At 34.7% G+C, this 21,731-nt stretch overlaps 4 protein-coding genes and 1 long non-coding RNA gene across 9 annotated transcripts; 3 read left to right on the forward strand and 2 right to left on the reverse strand.

Annotated features, from left to right (window-relative positions):
• Positions 1 to 1,266: 1,266 nt before the first annotated feature.
• LOC103860452 lies at positions 1,267 to 2,889 on the forward strand. 2 transcript variants are annotated; one of them, XR_631363.3, is made up of 3 exons: positions 1,267 to 1,360; positions 1,460 to 1,597; positions 1,902 to 2,889. It is a non-coding gene; the product is annotated as an uncharacterized LOC103860452 (long non-coding RNA). The 2 variants fall into 2 exon arrangements; XR_004456252.1 differs by lacking the exon at positions 1,267 to 1,360 and having other exon boundaries at positions 1,398 to 1,597.
• A 4,051-nt stretch (positions 2,890 to 6,940) lies between these two features.
• LOC117132560 lies at positions 6,941 to 9,917 on the reverse strand. Its single transcript, XM_033287200.1, has 2 exons — positions 8,734 to 9,917; positions 6,941 to 8,532 (listed from the first exon to the last, which is right to left on the reverse strand). The coding sequence occupies exons 1-2, from the start codon at positions 8,841 to 8,843 to the stop codon at positions 7,689 to 7,691; spliced, it is 954 nt and encodes a 317-aa protein (XP_033143091.1). The 5' UTR covers positions 8,844 to 9,917; the 3' UTR covers positions 6,941 to 7,688.
• A 254-nt stretch (positions 9,918 to 10,171) lies between these two features.
• Positions 10,172 to 15,268, forward strand: LOC103860453 (phosphatidylinositol/phosphatidylcholine transfer protein SFH7). 3 transcript variants are annotated; one of them, XM_033287198.1, is made up of 13 exons: positions 10,172 to 10,387; positions 10,606 to 10,648; positions 10,740 to 10,986; positions 11,695 to 11,794; positions 11,890 to 12,156; positions 12,258 to 12,335; positions 12,407 to 12,558; positions 12,661 to 12,760; positions 12,842 to 12,928; positions 13,025 to 13,145; positions 13,225 to 13,601; positions 14,779 to 14,853; positions 14,961 to 15,268. In XM_033287198.1, exons 2-13 carry the CDS (start codon positions 10,630 to 10,632, stop codon positions 14,973 to 14,975), a joined length of 1,638 nt encoding a protein of 545 aa, XP_033143089.1. In that variant the 5' UTR covers positions 10,172 to 10,387; positions 10,606 to 10,629; the 3' UTR covers positions 14,976 to 15,268. The 3 variants fall into 3 exon arrangements, with proteins under 3 accessions (XP_033143089.1, XP_009136302.1, XP_033143090.1); XM_009138054.3 differs by having other exon boundaries at positions 13,237 to 13,601; XM_033287199.1 differs by lacking the exons at positions 10,172 to 10,387; positions 10,606 to 10,648 and having other exon boundaries at positions 10,794 to 11,028.
• A 263-nt stretch (positions 15,269 to 15,531) lies between these two features.
• On the forward strand, positions 15,532 to 19,724 carry LOC103860454 (protein CHROMATIN REMODELING 35). The gene is made up of 6 exons (XM_009138055.3): positions 15,532 to 16,299; positions 16,415 to 16,971; positions 17,056 to 17,280; positions 17,411 to 17,563; positions 17,657 to 19,410; positions 19,503 to 19,724. Exons 1-6 carry the CDS (start codon positions 16,272 to 16,274, stop codon positions 19,504 to 19,506), a joined length of 2,721 nt encoding a protein of 906 aa, XP_009136303.1. The 5' UTR covers positions 15,532 to 16,271; the 3' UTR covers positions 19,507 to 19,724.
• LOC103860455 (BEL1-like homeodomain protein 7) lies at positions 19,717 to 21,731 on the reverse strand. 2 transcript variants are annotated; one of them, XM_009138058.3, is made up of 5 exons: positions 21,506 to 21,731; positions 20,858 to 21,421; positions 20,412 to 20,791; positions 20,268 to 20,328; positions 19,717 to 20,183 (listed from the first exon to the last, which is right to left on the reverse strand). In XM_009138058.3, exons 2-5 carry the CDS (start codon positions 21,383 to 21,385, stop codon positions 19,800 to 19,802), a joined length of 1,353 nt encoding a protein of 450 aa, XP_009136306.1. In that variant the 5' UTR covers positions 21,386 to 21,421; positions 21,506 to 21,731; the 3' UTR covers positions 19,717 to 19,799. The 2 variants fall into 2 exon arrangements, with proteins under 2 accessions (XP_009136306.1, XP_009136305.1); XM_009138057.3 differs by having other exon boundaries at positions 20,858 to 21,675.

The following is a 21,731-nucleotide window of genomic DNA, read 5'->3' on the forward strand; positions in this document are numbered from 1 at the left end:
TATTCTCTTTCTTTTTATCTTTTTTTAAAAAAATTTATTGATTATAATCCTTCGTAATACTAGTGATGAGATTGTTCTTAGGTCTTCATTGTTCGAGTAGTTTTGGTATTTTGATTTCAAGTTTTTAGTTTTTTGAAATTTTCTGTAAATTTTGGTTTACAAAAAAAATAATTAGTGATTTAGTTTAGTTTTTGAATTTATATTAAATATATTTTACACTGACTTATATTAGTTACACGTATCATTATTTTGTCACAATAACCAAATCATAAAATTAAACTGACTTCGTCCAGTTAAAAGTCAAATTCACACAATTGATTTATTTATGGATTAGTTCGATTTGAATAAAAAACTCAATTTGATTGATTTGTGTTTTTTTTGTTTGCATTCTTACTCCTTATACAAGGTCAAATAATCATTCTTTCATTTGTTTTTTCTAATAAATAGATAAAATTTGATTTCAATCCAACATTTTTATCGACCAAACCATTAAATATCTATATTTTACTAAATTGCAGTTGTAAAAATTACTAATAGATTATTTGCTCTTTTCCGTTTTGGAATATGACAATTTTTATTAACTTTATATAATATTTTATAATATATATGATAATTCCATTTATGTAGAAAATAGCAATTTTAAATCTAACACTTGATCATGTGTAATATTTCATTTTTTACTTAATTCATCATAAATTCATAATTATGCAGATACCATATCAATATTGGACGTTAATTCTAGCTATAATTTAAGTTATTGAAAATCAAATAATTAATAGATATATTACTTACATTTATTATTGTTACTACTACTTAATTTACAAGCCATAATCCATTAAAATAATATTTGAACCGAAAATGCCCTTCAGCAAATGATAGCATGATAAGTGTCAGTTTTTGGCTCAAGGAAAGAAAAAAAATTCAATTTTATAGTATTAAGTTTTTAACGAGTAAAAATTATCAAAAAAATTACCTTAAATTTTACTACCTTGTGTGTCAACAAGATAAATGAAAAGATGTATCTAACCTATACTAAAAGCCAAATATAAACCCCATTTAGCCTGTCCACGTAGGACTATAAATTCTAGCCAATCATATAGCTTCATCTCTCCACATCACCACCGAATATTGGATCATCGAATTGGACATTGTTTGTGGGCCAATCATATATTGTTTTCGGCCTATCTGTAAGAAGCTTCGGTTGCGTCTTTACACGTTCCTTTCTAATTCTTCGAAACGTTAGAGGTTATTAATTCATCGCTTTAACAAACCTCTTAATACCATCAATCCGCGTCTGAGCATGATCTGAGATTGATGCATCTTATCCCTCTGCAAGTTGGTCTCTATGCACCTATAAAAGGTAAGCCCTCTTTCCTTGAACATCATCCTCTCAATCCGTGATAACACCAAAGTTAATTTTATTGTGTGAATGGCTAACTAATCAATCTTTCTTCTTTAGTGGCTTCTCGCTGCAACACAAGAAACTGCGATGAACGGAGAGTCCTCATCGGTTCGAATCAGCCCTAAGCACGAAGGAGTCGTGGAGATCTCTGATTCTGTACCTCTCATTCCTCCTCTCGGGATCTCGGTCATCATGGTCACTCTCTTCTTCTTCTTATGATTTGAATCTGAAATTGAAATTTGATATTGGATTATGGATTATGGAGTTTTAGTTCGTCTACGAAATGAAAGTGTATCCTTGATGTCCTGAATATTGCTTGATTGTCTGTAAGGCTTATTGTTTTGTCTATTTAACATAGAAAGTTTAGGTCTTGGATTGTTTGTGTTTAACCACAAGCGCAACATTGTTTTGTAGCTCTGTTTGAGAGAAATTTAGTGTTTGAATCCATATGTGTTTTTGATGCCAAAAATATAATTTTCTGCTGTTTATCTGTGTTTAGATACGTGGCTATGTGAGGAGATGGAGTTGAGATGAGGATGATAGCTCTCACTTCACCTTGAAATAATTGATCGACCCGTTCAAGATGACTGACTACTCGGTTACTCTCGGTTGACAAGGAGGCGTTTACTCACTGAAAAATCTCTTCCGAAGTGTTTTCCTTTCCAAGAGTCTGCTCAATTGATTGATTTTTCTTTTTTCACCTTCTCTGCAAAACTTTTTTGGTAGCCAAGAGTCACTTTTTATAAACTTCAGGCTTCTGAACTCTCATTCTAAAAATGGATTTTTGTGTGGTTCTCTCATTCTATGATCTTTTGTTCGTCTGATATGTTCGATTTCAAAAGCAAGTTGTTATCTAATTAAAGCATTGTCTTTATAGGAACAGAAGCGATGATGACAAGAGAAGAAAGCTGAGTCCTCTGGAAAGAAACAACACAATAAGTAATTTAGAAGAACAAAGGGAGCTGAAGTTGCAAGACATGTGGACTGTCCGTTGCATTAGCTTTTTTATTTTATTTCCAAGTTCAACGAAGTCAGAGCACTTCAAGTCTTTTATAGATTATGTTTTGTTGCTCTATATTTTCTAAATTTGCACCGCTCAGACATTTGCAAGTTAATAAATTTGCACTTCCACCCAGACTGGCCTTATCCAGTTTACCTTACCGGCTTACACTCACAACGCCTTATAGTTTTTAATTTAATTTCAAATCACTACAAAGTCATATGACTTCAAATCGTCAGCACATCTATTTCTTTAGCTCTATTTGTTAAGAAATAAGCACCACACTTCACTTCAAATCGTCTGCACATGGAAAGCATTATTATCTAAATGAATAATTTATTCCTGCGACACCACACTTCCTGATACCATCATTAACATCTCAAACAAGTTACATATGGTTCATTAAATCTACATAATAACAACATTCCACGAGATATATTGAAAACAAAACATTAGGAGTGCAAGAATGACACATAACATTAAGCCAAAAAAAAAAGAATGACACATAACATCATGCGTGAACGACAACAAATCACTTTAAAGCTGTGGAGGGATAGTTTATATGTTGCTTCGGTGAAAATGTTAAACTCATCCTCTCTAATGTTATTTTATTCACTCTCATATATGGTTACAAAATTAAAACACATATTCTTCCTTACTTCTCATGCAAGTAAATCAAAACTAAAACTCATCCGGAATAGCAGCCGACGTCTTAATAAGCATTATCACAACCACTAATAATAACAAAATATGTTACTATTCACAAAGGTGAGTAAGAAATTTCTGAATGTAAAATATATACCATCCATTTAATTAGAGTGATCACAATGGCACTACTTAATAATTAATATCCATAAATATATTTTCCTTTTATAATTTAATAATTAATAATTAGAGTGAGCACAATGGCATTAGACTTTAGAGTGATCACAAGTTTAACTTCAATCGATTACTTAATAATTCGATTACTTCATAATTAATATCCATAAATATGTTTTACTTTTCTTTTATAATTTATGTTTTTATTGCATGTATAAAAACGTAACCATCGGTTTGGCTTACTCTTCTTTACTAATAAAGATTTACTAGGTATTTTGCCCGCACATACGGGCATAAACTTCTTATGGATACTTATTAGCTTATGTTTTATTAATCTAAAACCAACATAATAAGTTATTATTTATTGTTTTAAATAGTTAAATCAAACATCAAAGTATTTATATATGTCAAATATTTTTTATCAAAATATATACTTACTATTGTGTTATTTTTTTTTAAAACACTCATATCTTAGAAATAGTTTAGAAAATTTTTTTATATGATTTTTTTGCTTGAGTAATATTATTATTAATTGTTTTTATCTTAAATTTTTAAAGTTTATAATAAAATATTGTTTTCAGATAGCAACACAATATAGATAAGAATAATCTTATTTTTTATAATTCTATTATATTATTTTATAATCAATTATTTAATGTAACATATAACATATAAAATTTATACTATTAAAATAAAATTCATTTTTAATAATATATAAAATTCAGTGAAGATATTGTTTATTTTTTTTTTAAAATATAACACAGAAATTTAATATTATTAACATTCGTTTTAATTATATACAAGATTCATTAAGGATATTTTTAAATTAATATATTAATGACTCATCTAATAACAGATAATAAATCAATAATTTAGTTAAAACCTAATAAAACATGACAAATAAGCAAAATTAGGGTTCCTGGAAAAATGAAGAACCTTATTCAGGTCAAGGATGGTATAGCATACTCGAGGGCTTTCAGGGATTGATGGGTGCAAGAAATTCTAGGGCATGTATTTCACCTCTTCATGCAGAGATGGAAGCATTGATATGGGCAATGGAATGTATGAAGAATTTACATCAGTTTCAAGTTACTTTTGCTACGAATTGTTCTCAATTGGTGAAGATGGTTTCGGAACCAGAGGAATGGCCGGCGTTTGAGAGTTATCTGCACGACATAAAGCTACTGAAGACATGTTTTACTAGCTCAGAGATCATTCATGTACCCCGGACAAGAAAAACAAAAGGCGGATAGTCTAGCACGATGTGCCAGAAAACAATCGTCTTTCGTCGTTCACATGGATGCGGAGTTACCGTATTGGTTCGCAGAATCTATATGAGTCTGTTTGTTGATGACAAAAAAAAAAAAAATAAGCAAAATTATCTAAAATCATAGAGAACATGACAAATAAGCAAAATCACTTCATAAATAATAGTGTAGATTTTATCAGTTGATTTTCATCATTCAGATATTAACATCATAATTCTTATTTACACATTTTTTAGGATAAGAATTTAATTTAGAAAACATTGTATTATTGTAAAACGTTATCGTCACATTTACTATCAAATTATATATAAAGTTATACAAATTTTAATATATAATATCTATAGGTATATACGGATAACGGTTAGCATGATCAACTTATTGCACAAGTAAATGACAAACTATTGTTCATATTTTTTTCTTCGATTTTAAGGCATCCATGTTGTCTAATTTTCTCCAAGCTACACTCATCAAGGAGAGTTAATGGCATTCTCTTTGATATTGACCATTTCAGCAGCTTCTTTAAAGCTTGCTCTTTCCATCGCATCCCTATATTATGTAATAAAGAGGTTGATGCAGTGGCAAAATCAACTCTCTTATCTCTAAACTTGACAATTTTTTGTGGTGGGTAAACTTGCTTTTATTTTAATGAATCGTAGCTCGGTCAAAAAATGTGATTAATTTTAATAATATTCGTTTGGTCTTTATCACATTATTGTTTCATTGTAACAAAAGCAGTCTAGGATCATCGAAAATTAAATGAGATGTGCTAATTTAGAAAACAAGGTAAACATTATTGTTTCTTATTTTGTATATACGAATAAGTAAATATAAAATATACAATACATAATAACTAAACATCTTCATATATATTAAAATAAAAAAAACATTATTGTTTGTCGGAAAATTTTAAGAGGCAAACACATAAGAAACGGTTCTTTTAAGTCGACAGATGATGATTTTCCACAATAAAGGTAGATGATGACAAACTTAGTTTACGATAATACTTTTTGTGTGTGACTGTATATAAAAATGAGAGCAACTTAGAAAATTTAACATTCGATTTAGATTAAGTCTACAACTATTTGTTAGATGTTTTTTTGTTGTTGTTCAGAAAAAAAAAGATGTTGTTTTGTTAAAAATAATTGAGGTGACATGTCGTTATAAGCTAAATTATAACAAACAAAAAATCTATTTTATGATTTTAAGTAGGGGTGTTCAATCCGGATATCGGTTCGGTTTCGGTTCGGTTATTTTCGGTTTTCGGTATTTTGGTTAGTAAAATATAACTACCATTCTAAATCCATATTTACTTCGATTCGGTTCGGTTTATATACCGTCGGTTTTCGGTGTATTCGGTTTTATACCAAAAAACATAATTATTTTGTTTGAGATCATATTATATGAATTTTAGTCATATTGTCAACACAGTCATTTATTAAAAATATATTACATGTTTAAATAAATGAACAAAAAAGTAAAAATGCTTCTACCATCAAATAAAATAATCAAATCTATAACTAAAATCAAAGCTTGAAATTTTGAAAATAAAAATATGAAACAAAACAGAAACATGAAAGAAAAGTTTTTCCACTCTTCCATATTTAGTGTTCATTAAAGTCATGCTTTTTCAATTGAAAATTTTCCATCAAACTTATAATCTTCATATTAATTTAGTGAAGACTAAAATAAATCAAAAAGATCAAAAAAAGACTTAGAAAATAAGATGTCTGAATTGCGATGTATTGTTATTTAGTTATAGTTCAAGTGTTTTACAAATTAAAGTTTTTTATTACTATAAAATTATGGTAATAGTTATTAACACAAATTTAACTTATATAACAAATAGATTTTCATGTATTGTTATAAATAGATACATATTTACATGTTTCTACTTTTAATCGGTTTTTGTTCGGTTTATTCGGTTTAATCGGTTATATACCAAAGCATATCCAAATCCTACGGTTTTTATAAAATTATATCCATTCGGTTTATATGGTATATATCAAAACCAAACCATATTGTCTATTTCGGTTCGGTTCGGTACGGTTCGGTACGGTTCGGTTTTACCATATTGAACAGCCCTAATTTTAAGAGTTAATTAAATTTATGATTTGTAAAATAGATAGACAAGTTTAACATGATAAATATATAAAAAGTAAATTAATGTTTAGCTAAAAATGAATTGAACATTTTAAATATATTTAAATTATTTGTATATTTGTTTACCCGCCCGTAGGACGGGTTTAACCCTAGTAATTTACAAAAACAAAATATACGATGATTGTACATGAGCAATCCGTGTAATAAGCATATTCCCTTCTTTATTACATGTGCATGGTACCTGAGTGATTTATAAGGCGTTGGAATACTCCTTACATTTTCAGTGCGGACTGAAAAAACCTTCTACTATAATCTTCATTTCTGAGTAATATATTAAAACTGCTTCTTCTTTTTAATACTGATTCATTCAAACGATGCAAATTGATTGGTGCTTACGGAAACTTAAACAGAACCAATAAATTAAAAATAAGATATGTCAAAGTGGCTACTGAGCACCATAAGGCATCAGCCAAAACAAAGGACGAATAAGACATCTAACCATAATAAGGCAAAGGTCAGAGAAAGGATTTCTGATCCATAAGTTAAAACCGGCGCTTAATCTGTTGTGTTCTTCTTTATTATAGAGGAGAGCATATCAGGTGGGACCAGACCTTTACATATAATTGGTATATGATGTCCTTAGTGACACTATTTGTTATTTAAGAAGCTACAAAGTTCTCTGTCGGCTCCACGAAAACGCAAACACCAAGAATCTATGAGTTGCAGTAGGCTGTAGATGTCACTGAAGAGAACATGATACATCGGCTAGTTATCTAGGAAGAGCGTTTCGGATCTCTAGAGAGGAGAATTATATGATCACCCTTTTCAGGTGTAGATTTTTCATAATTTTGATGCCCAATGTAACAATCTGTGTGTCATATGGTTACAATCTGTATCTCATGGTGGATTCACGAAATAACCGATGTTAATTCAAAACAATTTTCTTGGTTTTTATTATTTGTCTATTTAAACTATTTCTAATGGTTTACCATATTTTTCACCTAAAATATAGCAATTCTATAACAAAATTGTGATATACTTCAATTTAATGGTACTCTACTTTTTTTTTTTTTGTCAAAGGTTTCATTTCATATCCAACTCAAACTAGAGTATTTAAACAACAAAGTTTGGGTACTAAACCCTTTGCAAAGGCAACAGCTAAACAAATTGCTGTGCATAAATTAGAACAACATGATAGAGGAGTGAAGAGAGTGACAAGATTTTCAAAGATGAAGAAACCTGTGATCTCATTCAAATCCATCCCTAAGCGTAGGGCAAAACGGGAGACAATTGAGTCTGAAAGACACTGGAGACTTGAGAGTCCAAATGATGTTGCAGATGGAGAAGCTTTATGCAGCAAAATAGCCTTAACTACTAGGACAGAGTACTCACTTACTCTACTAGATGAGTGATGGGGGTCACAGGCTTCAATCCATGATCCAATCACTGAACAATCATAACCAATTGAAGAAAACCCAGCTACAAATTCATAGGTGACAAAACACCTTTTTGAAGAGCCTAATAGCTGTGAGCAGGACCACCATAGCCAAGTAGACCAGTCTGAGACAATAGAATCCGTAGCCACAAAGACACAATTCCATGTAACAGCCTCGCAATGAGGTAATAAAGTGGTACTACAAAGAGTAACTTCCTCATACAGAGGTAAAGAGAACTTCACCCTGAAACTCCAAGGGTGTGTAACATCCTCAAAACGAGGGAAAGAGTCATTCCAGAACATCATAACATCTTGCGACAGCTTGAAGGAAAGAAAACTGGGTCCATCAACATGTGACCAAGGTTTCCCTGTGAGAAAAGGCTTTGGCTGAGACCTGCACATAACAGTAAAGAGATACCCTCCAAAAGCTTGCGCTAAGGTAATAAAAGCTGCCTTTAGAAAGCAATTCACCGCCAATATTTCATCCTTCAAAACCCAGTCCTCAAGACTTTGAAAAGATGAGCAATGTAAGGAGATACGCTTGCAATCAGCTATCACTTCCAAAACACTTGCAACAAATAACACAACCACACAATTCTCTTGATGCTATATAGTCAATGCCCTTAAAGCTGACTTTAACAAATCATGTTCCTCACCAGAGACAAAATTTATCAGCTTGGACACCAGAGAATAACGGAGGACGGAGTACCTTCCCATAGTGGTGAGAGTGCGGATAAGAGAAACTTCAGCCAGTGGAAGAAGCAGTAGAAGAGGCTGAGTGGACATCACATCAACATCAGAGCAGAGATCCCATGGCATAAAAGCTTCAGATTCCTTTTGTTGGACAGGAGAGGAGCAAGACGGTGAGATCTGACAGAGAAAAGCACTACCCAAGAGAACATGTGGAGGGTCGGGTGGTACTGGAGGGACCGGAGGATAATGGTACTCTACTTTAGAGTGGAAAATAATGAACACATTTTTTTTACTCTATTGTATAATGAAAAATAAAATATCATTAAAGTATTTTTTACTGTAAATTCTATTTTAAAGCAGAGATGTCCTAAACAATCCGTGTGTCATATGGTTACGTGAGTTGATTAGAGTGATTTTCTTTTGTTCATTTTGATTACGTTGGATAAATTTAAAAACGTCTCCGGATATCTTTTTAGAAATTGAGAATGAAGTCATCAATCTCTATTAAATTTTGCGAGGAAGCGGCTAAAGAGGCATGCATGCATATGTTCTTTTTTTTTTTGACTAATTCTTTCTTTTTTTTTGGTAACATGTTCTATCTTTTTTTTCCACTAAAATGTTATATTCTATGAAAGCCGGTTAATCTTACGAAATATATAAAACCTCAAAGCAATGATATAATTCTGTAAATGCATATGTAATATGTTCTATCTTACGGGCAAGCCGGCCCAACATGTTCCACAAATTCATTAAGTATTGATTAAAACTATGACTTCCATGAAAATAATATAACCGTATATAGATGGTCTGTATATAGATAGTCTAGTGATAGTGATAGACGAATTTTGGGAGGCTAAACAACTTGAATTTGAAGCAACTTTCGTAACAATAAACTTGTATGGCCATAAGGATATAAAAATTGTGTTGTGGACTTTATGTAAATATCTGGAAAGACGATTCATTCATAGACTGCGATTTCACTTAGAAATTAGTCTAAATTTTTTCATAGATTTGGAACATATCCTAAATTAATAAAAACAATTAAATAACATAAACCGTCGTGGAAAAGCAGGAAAAAAGTTAGCATCCAAACACAGATAAAATCCAACGTGTTTAACCTCAATTTAAAATGATATTGTCATATATGTATGCTTTAATTAATCGGTGTATCCAAAATCCAATGTAATATGTGTGGTTGTGCTTTAAAAAAGTGATTTGTAATTTATTACTCTGAAATCCATTAGTTTTGTGACTTTTGTCTCAGCAAATCCCACTTCTAAAAACAATTGAGTGTACCGTGCTACGTGTCTATGTTTTTTATTTTAGCGTGGTTGATGTAAAATATGTTCAATCTCGGAGTAGTGGGCTGAACAGCCTGAACTTAGTCAACATAGGCGTCACTCTCTCTTCTATTATATAGGTTTATTGTAAATATATGATTGCTTGCTCGTAGATTTTAATATATCACACATGTCCATTTCCATATTTAAGACAAACAAGTTGCAGAAAAAAACAAGTTGCAAAAAAAAAAAGAAGGGAATAATCTTTGGACCTTATCAATGGCTTGTGAGATTGCAAATCAAGTATTTTTCTCCAAGTTTTAGTTTCAAATCATCTTCTCCATTACCATCTTCCACCCTTTCCCCTCTCAATCATTCAACTCCGATAAGGTAAAGACTAAAACAAATATTTCTCATCTTATCTTTCTCAATCTTGATTATTCTATATCTTGAATTATCTTTTGCTTGATCCTTCACCATCTACCCTTCTCTGAAATTGCGCCAGGGCGTTTAATTCAACAATTCCTATTTCATATTAATTGTATGAATAATCCGGCCATTGCATATCCGGCCAATACTTATTTCTGAATCATCTTAATTGTCTTTAGGTGCTCAATTAAGTTCATCTAAGCATGGCTGACACCAAACAAGGTATATAAGTCAATGCATTTGTCTACGCCGTAAATACAATATTTTCTCTTTTCTAATGTTAATTTAAACTAATGAGTCATGGGTGGTTTAGATATTGAAACTTCGGAGGATGAGAGGAAGATTGTGAAGATAAGCTCCTTTAGAAAGAAAGCAATAAGCGCATCAAACAGATTTAAGAAGTCGTTCAGGAGGAAGAGTCGGAGGACCAGCAGCAGAATCGTATCAGAACCAGGTGGCATCAATGCCGAGGATCTTAGGTCTATTGATGCATTCCGTCAACTCCTTCTCCAAGACGACCTTTTACCTACCCAACACGATGATCCTCACATGATGCTCAGGTTCTTTTTCAACGCATGAAAGAAAACAAAAATTGCACTTAGGTACAACTTAAAATAGATTATTGCATTTTGGAAAATGAATCTATAATTGTTTGCCAAATCCAAGGTCAACAGCGAAGCCAACTACCCAAATATCCAAAAATAAAAGAAACATAAACTAGTTTTTTTTTTTAACTTTAGTAGGTGGCATGATGAAAACTAACTGTTGTGGAACATTAGTTTTTGGACGTGGAAATATTTTAGACTTCAACCAACTTTGAGTTGATCTATTAATTAAAACTCATAGATTACTTAATATTAATTTTAAATATAATGAATTCAAGTCATATTGGAAGAAGTCCACTCTCCAAATAAAAGTTATATTACTTGGTATGGGTATCGTATTTCTTACAAAATTACGGACCCACATACTCATGACTGGCCAAGTCATTCAAATAACTTATTTAGATTTATTTATAGTGAGAGTATGTCAAAAAATGTGGATGATATCAATATATTAGATGACAAAAATTATGATGTGTTTACGTATTATAAAATTTCGTATCAGATCCGAAAATGTCCAAAACTGACTTGAGAATCAAGAACTTTTTATACCGCACGTTATATACTTAATTGTCTTTCTCTGCCAATAAATTTCCTATAGTTTTTGCGAATTTAGTAATATAACATTAACGTTACAATCTCTGATGTTTTTTTTTATCTGCGAAGATTCTTAAGGGCGAGAAAACTTGACACTGAGAAAGCGAAGCAAATGTGGAGTGACATGCTCCAATGGAGGAAAGATTTCGGAGCCGATACAATCATCGAGGTTCACATTTTGTCCATAGTTCGTGGAACATCTCTCTCATGCCGAGTAAATATATAATATTTGACAAGTTCTTCAAAAAATTTCTGATGCTGAAGGATTTTGAGTTTGAAGAGATCGATGAAGTTGTCAAACATTATCCTCAAGGCTATCATGGAGTGGACAAAGAAGGAAGGCCGGTTTACATCGAGAGATTAGGCCAAATCGATGCTAATAAGCTGTTACAAGTGACTACAATGGACCGGTACGAGAGATACCATGTGAAAGAGTTCGAGAAAATGTTCAATATCAAGTTCCCTTCTTGCTCAGCGGCAGCCAAGAAGCACATCGATCAAAGCACGACTATTTTTGATGTGCAAGGCGTGGTACGTTACCTTTTCATATATCGTTTCTTTCAAAGATACAGTATATAAATTTGAAAAAGAATGTGGATATTTAAAAATATGTGGCATCTTTCGAATACTAGGGGCTTAAGAACTTCAACAAATGTGCAAGGGAGCTACTACAACGCCTTCTGAAGATAGACAACGAAAATTACCCTGAGGTATTCAATCTCAAACAGCTTTTCATTATTACAAATGGTAACAAATTTGTGAATTAAGTTTTTCTTTGTAGACTCTAAACAGAATGTTCATCATCAATGCGGGTCCTGGATTCCGGCTCTTATGGGGCCCTGTTAAATCTTTCCTTGATCCAAAGACGACGTCAAAGATTCATGTTCTTGGGAACAAATACCAGAGCAAATTGCTCGAAGCCATTGACGCTAGGTAAGATTACTATTTACTAGTGATTAATCATCTTAATTAATGCTGCGTTGTGTTATATATATTTATTTGTAATTTTCTACAAAATTCGATTTCTTGTGATAGCGAGTTGCCACATTTCTTTGGCGGTCGTTGCACTTGTGAAGGCAAAGGAGGCTGCATGCGATCTGATAAAGGCCCATGGAACGATCCTGAGATTCTTAAGGTCAACTTAGGAGCTTAAAACTTGTTTTTTACGTTTTTTTTAGTCTCTTACCAAACATAAGTGTGTTATTATGGAAAGCAGATGGTGAAGAACCCTGAGGCCAAGTTCTCGACTATTTCAGAGGACGAACGCATACTTGTAGAAGATGAAATATCGATGGTCTTTGAAGTAAGCTGAGAACTTTGTCAACAACCAAAACACATTTAACTTATAATTCTCATCAGTTATACCTAATTAACAATATTTTATGCATTAACTTTGTAGCCTCTAGAGAGAAAGAAGAAGAGAACCATAAAAGTCAATGTGTGTGAGAAACACATTGCAACTGTTGACAAGTTCATGGCTTTGTCTTTACCTGAAAAGCCTCCAAAAACCGTCAAAAGAGGTAATATAGCTATTGACATTATAGCTCAAGTCTGAAGACTATTTCTCGCTCTATAATCCAATTTGTCTAATCGTCATAGACTGTTACGTAGGGAATGGGCTACCAAAGAAAGATGATGGTTTTCTTGTGGGAGGGGTTATCGCCTTTGTGATGGGAATTCTAGCAATGGTCCGACTATCTAAACACGTTCCACGCAAGCTCACGGAGGCTGCATTATTTGGCAACTCAGTTTACAATGAGGAATCAAAAATGACTAACCCCGACCAAGATCAGCTTTCAACACCAGTATCAAGCTCCGAGTATGTATTAATGGCAAAGAGAATGTCCGATCTTGAAGAAAAGTATATGTCCCTTGATTCGAAACCAGCGGATGATGGTCTAGAGAAAGAAGATAAACTTCAGGCTGCGCTAAACCGGGTCCAAGTGCTTGAGCATGAGTTATCTGAGACCAAAAAGGTAAGATCTAACCTCAGTCAAACTAGACTCAGTTAAATAAACGAGTAAACGACGAAGAACAAATATTAAATTAGCTAATCAATAAATGCTAAAGAAAGTAGCAAAATGGTACTGATGCAAACTAGTGGAAATAAACACGTTTTTAAAAAAGAAAAATACATATTACTACATTTACTTTTCAAAAAGATGGCATATTAGGGCTGTTCAATATGGTAAAACCGAACCGTACCGAACCGAACCGAATCGAAATAGACAATATGGTTTGGTTTTGGTATATACCATATAAACCGAATGGATATAATTTTATAAAAACCGTAGGATTTGGATATGGTTTGGTATATAACCGATTAAACCGAATAAACCGAACAAAACCGATTAAAAGTAGAAACATGTAAATATGTATCTATTTTATAACAATACATGAAAATCTATTTGTTACATAAGTTAAATTTGTGTTAATAATTATTACCATGATTTTATAGTAATAAAAAACCTTAATTTGTAAAACACTTGAACTATAACTAAATAACAATACATCGCAATTCAGACATCTTATTTTCTAAGTCTTTTTTTATCTTTTTGCTTTATTTTAGTCTTCACTAAATTAATATGAAGATTATAAATTTAATGGACAATAATTAATGGAAAATTTTCAATTGAAAAAGCATGACTTTAATGAACACTAAATATGGAAGAGTGGAAAAACTTTTCTTTCATGTTTCTGTTTTGTTTCATATTTTTATTTTCAAAATTTCAAGCTTTGATTTTAGTTATAGATTTGATTATTTTATTTGATGGTAGAAGCATTTTTACTTTTTTGTTCATTTATTTGAACATGTAATATATTTTTAATAAATGAGTGTGTTGACAATATGACTCTAAAATTCATATAATATGATCTCAAACAAAATAATTATGTTTTTTGGTATAAAACTGAATAAACCGAAAACCGACGGTATATAAACCGAAACAAACCGAAGTAAATATGGATTTAGAATGGTAGTTATATTTTACTAACCGAAATACCGAAAACCGAAAAAAACCGAACCGAAACCGAACCGATATCCTGATTGAACACCCTATGGCATATAGTACGGGTTTAATGCTATATATGCTTAATTAATTTCTAATATCATCTGTACTATAGTTGATTGTTTTGCTTCTTTTTCCGGTGTAGGCTTTGGATGAAACGATCGCTAAGCAGAATGGGATTCTTGAATTTATTGAGAAGAAAAAGAAGAAGAAGAGACTGGTGAGATGAATCCTTTAGAGAACTTTTATGATTAATACTATATGCTTAATTAATTTCTAGTATTCTTTGTCAACGTCCCTAAAGTTTTTTTTGTTGTATTTTTTCAGTGTTTCAGGTTCTAAATCAACGAACCACTCTGACCCCAAAAAGAAAAGAAAAGAATTCCAGTCTGAAAATAAGATGAGATGAAAAGCACATGAGGAATATATGCATATATGGTTTTTCTATATATAACTTTGTTGTTAAGCAAAAAGTGGGGGTTGCCACTAGAGGCATGCTTTGGTTTCTCTCTTGTTGAACAAAAAAAGGTTTCTCTCTTGTAATTTCGAGTGCTTATTTTGGTGTTCGCTTGCAACTTTTCGTACGTATACGTAAATTAACTCGTCCGAGTAAATGATAACCAATGTATTAACTATCACTGGTGTGCAGAGAGAGTATATTTGATGTCATTGCATATAATTATTTCATTGGATGGCAACTGAAATTGGTGGCCATTTGTGGCTGACCCTCCAGTAAAGATGGTCTTTAGGGAAACAGATTGATGCGTACAAATAAAAAAGGGAAACAGATTGATGATAATCAAACAAATTATGTATTTTACTATTTGCTAACAATAAAGATTTTAAGATTTTTCCGAATCTTTATGTAGCAGTAGGGACTCCTTCCCTAACTGCTTGATCACTTTTGAGTTTTAGATTTTTTGTATATAAGTAGGTTGTATGATTATTTTTATCCCTTTTTTGTCAGTCATTGGTATTGGCGAATATACAATTGGATCATATCTTCGGAGTGTATATTTAACATTGTGAATATTATGTAATTTTCTTATTGGTTTTAATATAATTGCTTGACCGACTCTCGAGTCTCGACATGTATAAGTTATTTGAGTAACTGATGCGTATCAATGGAACAAAGCAAGTCCAGTTTATTCTTATTATTAGTTTGTCTTTTTACGTTCATCAAGCGACAACCAACAATTTGATACCCAATTAGTGATATAACCATCTAACTGTATGTGAATATAAATCTCTGGATATCTAAGTTTACCAACTCGAACTACATTGAAATAATAATATTAATAAACACAACTGATTATTATATAATTGATATTATTTTATTAAATATATATTAAAATTTTGAAAATATAACTTTTTTGGAAATAAGCAAGATGACTCAAATAAAGAACAATTTAACCTTTTCCACGTCATCAGCCAGTTGGAAATCAGCAAGATGACTCAAATAAGGCAGAACTCAAACCGTTTATTGTCTACCGGTTAATCGATGCTTTCAATAAACCAACTTCTCATATTAATTAATTATGGCCAAGAAAATAAAATAAAAAATCGCCATAAAATTTCTCAGAGGCGACGGGAAAAAAAGTTCAGTCTGGGTTGCTTGTTGCTTCCTTGATCCTTCTCATGGAGATTCTCCAACCCACCTCTAACGGTATAACGTCTCTCCTCAATCCCCTCTCACTTTTCGATTTCGCTACTCAAATGTAACAATAACAACAATTTAGGTTTCCAATTTCACTGAATGCATGTCTGATCGATGACGACAGGTCACCGCAAAAGGAAGCCTGACGATGCACTCTCTCTCGCCTCCGAGGCAAAGCGGCTTCGAAACTCATCGAAAGTCACCGACTTTTCTCACCCCTTTGCCGTCACCAACATGCTCGAAGCTCTAGACGGCGGCAAGTTCGGGAGCGTCACCAAAGAGTTGGAAGAGGTGGCTAACCTGAGGATGGAGCTCGTGAAGCGTTGCGTCTGGCTTTATCCTTCGCTGGCACATACTGTGTTTGGAGCAGACGATGGTCAGGAGGAGCTTGTGAGCTTGGAGAATCAGCTGGCTTTGGATTCTGTCATCGACTTGGATGGTGGTGATGGTACTGAGAAAGCTCTGTGTGTGGTTCCTTCCACTGAGATTGTTATTCTTGATTCTGATGATGATGAGGATGAGGGTGTTGAGAGTGAGAAGCCTAAGTATCCGTTTCAGTCAAGTCTTGTGCAGCATCAGAAGAGTCAAGGTGATGTGCAGCTTGTGACTCCGCAGTTTGCTTTTGAGGAGGTTGTTTTGGGGAAGGGGAAGGAGATGTCTTGTGCCATTACGGCCTTGGTGGTGAGTTCCATTAAGGGATAAGTCTAGTTAAATGCTTGTCGCCTCTGTATTGATCTTTTCTTGTTTTGTAATTTTTTTTTGCAGGAGGGGCAAAGTAGCAGAGGTAACCTCCTTGCTTTAGAAAACGGTATGGCTATTGACAAAGAAAGGAAGAGAGAAAAGGTTCTTGCCATTGAAAATGGTGTGGTCAATGATAAGGGTGTCTATGTGGGCGTTGAGGAAGATGAAAGTGGTGATGAGTCTGAAGCAGCAGATGAGGATCTTGGTAATATCTGGAGTGAAATGGCTATGTCAATAGTGTGTTCCAAGGTATGTCATTGCAGTGTTTCTAGTGCTCTTTTTGATATAATTGGTAGTTGTGAAGTCTCCTTTCGTTTTAGTCTTTATGTTATGGTTTGTGCTGTCACTTTTGTTCATTGAGATCACTTTCAACGTGTAGGATGTAGATAATTCACGTAATGAATCAAAGACTGATGAAGTGGAAGACTGTGAGCACTCCTTTATACTGAAGGACGACATGGGTTATGTTTGCCGTGTCTGCGGAGTTATTGACAAAAGCATCTTAGACATCATTGATGTGAACTTCAGCAAAGTAAGTATCTTTCTTCTTATGCTATGCAATTCTCTGCTTTGATGGAAAAGTATGTTTCTTGATGCTTAGTTGTGACAACTTGTTTTGTTGCAGGCGAAAAGAAGCACGAGAACATATGCTTCTGAAGCTCGGATGAAAAAGTTTGGGGAATCAGATTTTGAGATCAAGTTATCTGAAGAAGGGCTGATGATAGGTGGACTTTCTGCTCATCCAACGCATGCAAACAAGATGAAGCCTCATCAGATTGAAGGGTTCCAGTTCCTTTGCAGCAACTTAGTAGCAGATGAGCCTGGTGGTTGTATCATGGCTCATGCTCCAGGTTCTGGAAAAACCTTCATGATCATCAGTTTCATGCAGAGCTTCCTTGCAAAGTATCCTCAGGCTAAGCCACTGGTTGTGCTTCCAAAGGGGATTTTGTCTACATGGAAAAGAGAGTTTGTGAGATGGCAAGTCGAAGACATTCCACTTCTTGACTTCTACAGTGCTAAAGCAGAGAACCGTGCACAGCAGCTGGCTATATTGAAACAGTGGATGGAGAAGAAGAGTATCTTGTTTCTCGGGTACAAGCAGTTCTCAACCATTGTCTGTGATGATACAAGTACCGACTCACGTTCTTGCCAGGAGATATTGCTGAAAGTACCCTCGATCCTCATTTTGGATGAAGGACACACTCCAAGAAACGAGGACACGAATGTACTGCAGTCCCTTGCTCAAGTCCAAACACCAAGGAAAGTTGTTCTATCAGGAACGCTTTATCAGAACCACGTAAAGGAGGTTTTCAACATTCTGAACCTGGTTCGACCCAAGTTCCTCAAGTTGGATACCTCCAAGTCTATCGTTAAAAGGATCTTGAGTCGTGCTCCTATATCCGATGTCAGGTCTCATCTGGGAGGCAGTTCAGATGTATCCGCGGCTTTCAACGAGATCGTGGAGCACACGCTGCAGAAGTGCCAGGATTTCAAGATGAAAATCAACATGATCCAAGATTTGAGGGAGATGACAAAGAAGGTGCTTCACTACTATAAAGGAGACTTCTTAGATGAGCTTCCTGGGCTTGATGATTTCACTGTGGTTCTCAATCTGTCTCCAAGGCAGTTGACTGAAGTGAAGAAGTTGAGGCGCGAGAAAAGGAAATTCAAGGTCTCAGCTGTGGGGAGTGCGATTTACCTTCATCCGAAGCTAAACGCTTTCTCTGAAAAGACGGATAACGTCTCTGATACAACAATGGACGAGATGCTAGAGAAGCTAGATGTGAATGAAGGCGTGAAAGCGAAGTTCTTCCTAAACTTGATAGACCTGTGTGACTCAGCAGGTGAGAAGCTCTTGGTGTTCAGCCAGTATCTCGTGCCTCTGAAGTTTCTTGAGAGACTAGCTGCTCTAGCTAAGGGATGGAAGCTAGGGAAAGAAGTGTTTGTTCTTACAGGAGAATCCAGCTCTGAGCAGCGTGAGTTGTCTATGGAGAGGTTCAACAATTCGCCAGACGCCAAAGTGTTCTTCGGTTCGATAAGAGCTTGTGGAGAAGGTATCTCTCTGGTTGGAGCATCTCGGATTCTGATTCTTGATGTGCCTCTAAACCCTTCAGTGACACGGCAAGCGATAGGGAGAGCTTTTAGACCAGGACAGACGAAGAAAGTGCATGCGTACAGATTGATAGCTGGGTCATCACCTGAGGAAGAGGATCACAACACTTGCTTCAAAAAGGAAGTCATCTCGAAGATGTGGTTCGAGTGGAATGAGTACTGTGGATTCAGGAACTTTGAGGTAGAGACAATCGATGTGGATGATGCTGGTGATATGTTCCTTGAAAGTCCTGCCTTACGTGAAGACATAAGAGTTCTCTACAAAAGGTAACATCAGATTTAAACATAAGTCATCAACTCATCATCATCTCTCTCTCTCTCTGTTAATATATAACTTGCTCAATGCTCCTTTTATTCAGGTAAACCGAAGCAATTGCTGACGGAAACTTGTTCTTGTGGCTTTAGACATGCTTTAGGTTTTAGAAACCTGTCAATAAGACTAACTTCGGGTAGTTCCTTTTGCTCTTTTATGAAAGATTGTTGAATCTTTTGGACATGCTTGTGGTTTTGTTTCATAAAGTAGAGAGCTTCTAGTGTTCTTTTGATGTTAAACCCTTTGGCCTTATTTTCCTCTTAATTCATCTGATGGTTTTACTTCCACAAAAAGAATATAATTACTACTACACCCCTCTCTCTCTCTCTATTGTATTCTTTCATCAAGCTACAAAATCCTGCAACAATTGTGAAGAGCCTAGCCGGTGCTGGCCGTTGCCAGAGTTTAAGTACTGGAAACTATTCTCGTAGTTGTCCGGAATGCCTAATGTTAAAGACATCCCACCACTACCATTTCTTGTCATCTCGGTGATCATCATTAGCCGGTCTTCACCACCACGTGCCACCGTGCTAGTGCTTGCCCCACCGTTGTTGGAACTAGACACGAGTTGCTGTTCTTGAGACTCGGTGGTTTCTGCTAGTCTGTTGTTTCCGGAAGACAAGTTGGTAACATTCTCCTCCAATGCGTCTGTGAACTCTTCCTTGTACATCTCCTCCACCATCGGTTTCCATAGACGCACACGTGCATTTATAAACCAGTTCGACACCTTTCAACACAATCATCCAAACAAAGAATGAACACAACAAACCAAAAAGCATTTGAATGAGAGAAAATACACTACAATAAGTACCTGGCCTCTGCTCAACCCTGTTTGTCTAGCTAGCATGATCTTGTCCGAATCCTTTGGATAACTAAGTTAACAGTTTACAAAACAGAAAAAAAAACTCATTCAGACAATGAATCAACCACTCACAAGTGTAGTAAAGAGACTTACGGGTGGAGGAAATGCTCAAAGAGCCAAGCACGGAGTATCAAAACAGAGGAATCAGGTAGACCGCGCTGAGGCCTCCAAGCGTGAGGTTGCACCACTCCTAACCTCTGCAACGCTCTTTGCTGCCTTACCTTTTGATCAACGTTCCTTAACCTGCTTATACCAACTCCTCTCCCATCTAATCCATCATGTTCTCCTCCTAAACTTCTCCTTATCACCAAGATTTGTCCTGATATTGCATCCCTCAAGCAACGGAAATGCCTTGAGATTGTCTGAAGCGCAAGAGCCGTGTATGGTTTAGCTGCTCCGCATCCGGCTATTACATCGAAAGATGACACAACTATCTGCATCTGATGGTAATACTGCTTGTATCTTCTGTCCACCTTTTAGACAAACACACACATTATCAAGAGAGCTAATCACTATGAGCAAAGAGTATGGGTTATTACCTCGTCTAATATGGATAAGAGTTTAGACAACTTGTTCTGTAGTTCTTGTCTCTCTGCTTGAGGTAAGTCAGGGTTAGTGATTGATTCTTGAAGATTCTTCTCTTTGTCTTCTTCAGTCTTGTCTCCCTCCGGCTGGAACTGCTTCAAAGCTTTCTTAACATTAACAGCTTCATCCAGAAGCTCTTGAGCAGCCTCGAGATACTTTGAGTTGTGAAAGCCCGAAACAACTTGTGTCTCAATCTGCGAGCTGATGCCAAGGGACAGTCCCTGTCCCGTGGTGGGACGCATCATCACCGGGAAGCAGGCCCTGTCTTCTTGATCTCTCCAAGAACGAGAATCTTGAATCTCCACCACGTGTGAAGCTTCTTCACCGTAACTAGACAGTACTTGAATCTCTTTTGAAGCTGAGACATTGTTAGCTTCTCCAGGAAAGTAAGAAACTGCAGGATTCGTGTAGATCATTGCGTTGCCAGGGACAAACTCAGAATAAATGCCACTTGAGCCACTACTTTTGTAATAAGTTGCCATATCTCTTCTTCTTCTTCTTCTGAAACAGGATTTGATCTGTTGCAAGATTCAAACACAATCAACACTAAACTCTTGGACAAAGAACAAAGTAAATGAAAAATAAAAAGTTTTTTAACTTTCCTTTTCAGGTAAGGAGATAATAGATGCTTTAAAGCCGGTTGGTGCTTGAACTTGCTTCTTCTTCTTCTTAGTTTATTATTTGGTGAAGATGAAAAAAGATATCAAAATGTTTTAAACTACAAATATGTGTTAGGAGAGAGAGGTAAGATCTGAAAACCCCTCATTTTGTTTTGTTTGTTGCATAAATTGATTGGAGTATTTTCAAAAAAAATAAAATAAAATAAAT

This window comes from Brassica rapa, chromosome A03 (genome assembly GCF_000309985.2).
Source record: "Brassica rapa cultivar Chiifu-401-42 chromosome A03, CAAS_Brap_v3.01, whole genome shotgun sequence".
NCBI classification, from domain to species: domain Eukaryota; kingdom Viridiplantae; phylum Streptophyta; class Magnoliopsida; order Brassicales; family Brassicaceae; genus Brassica; species Brassica rapa.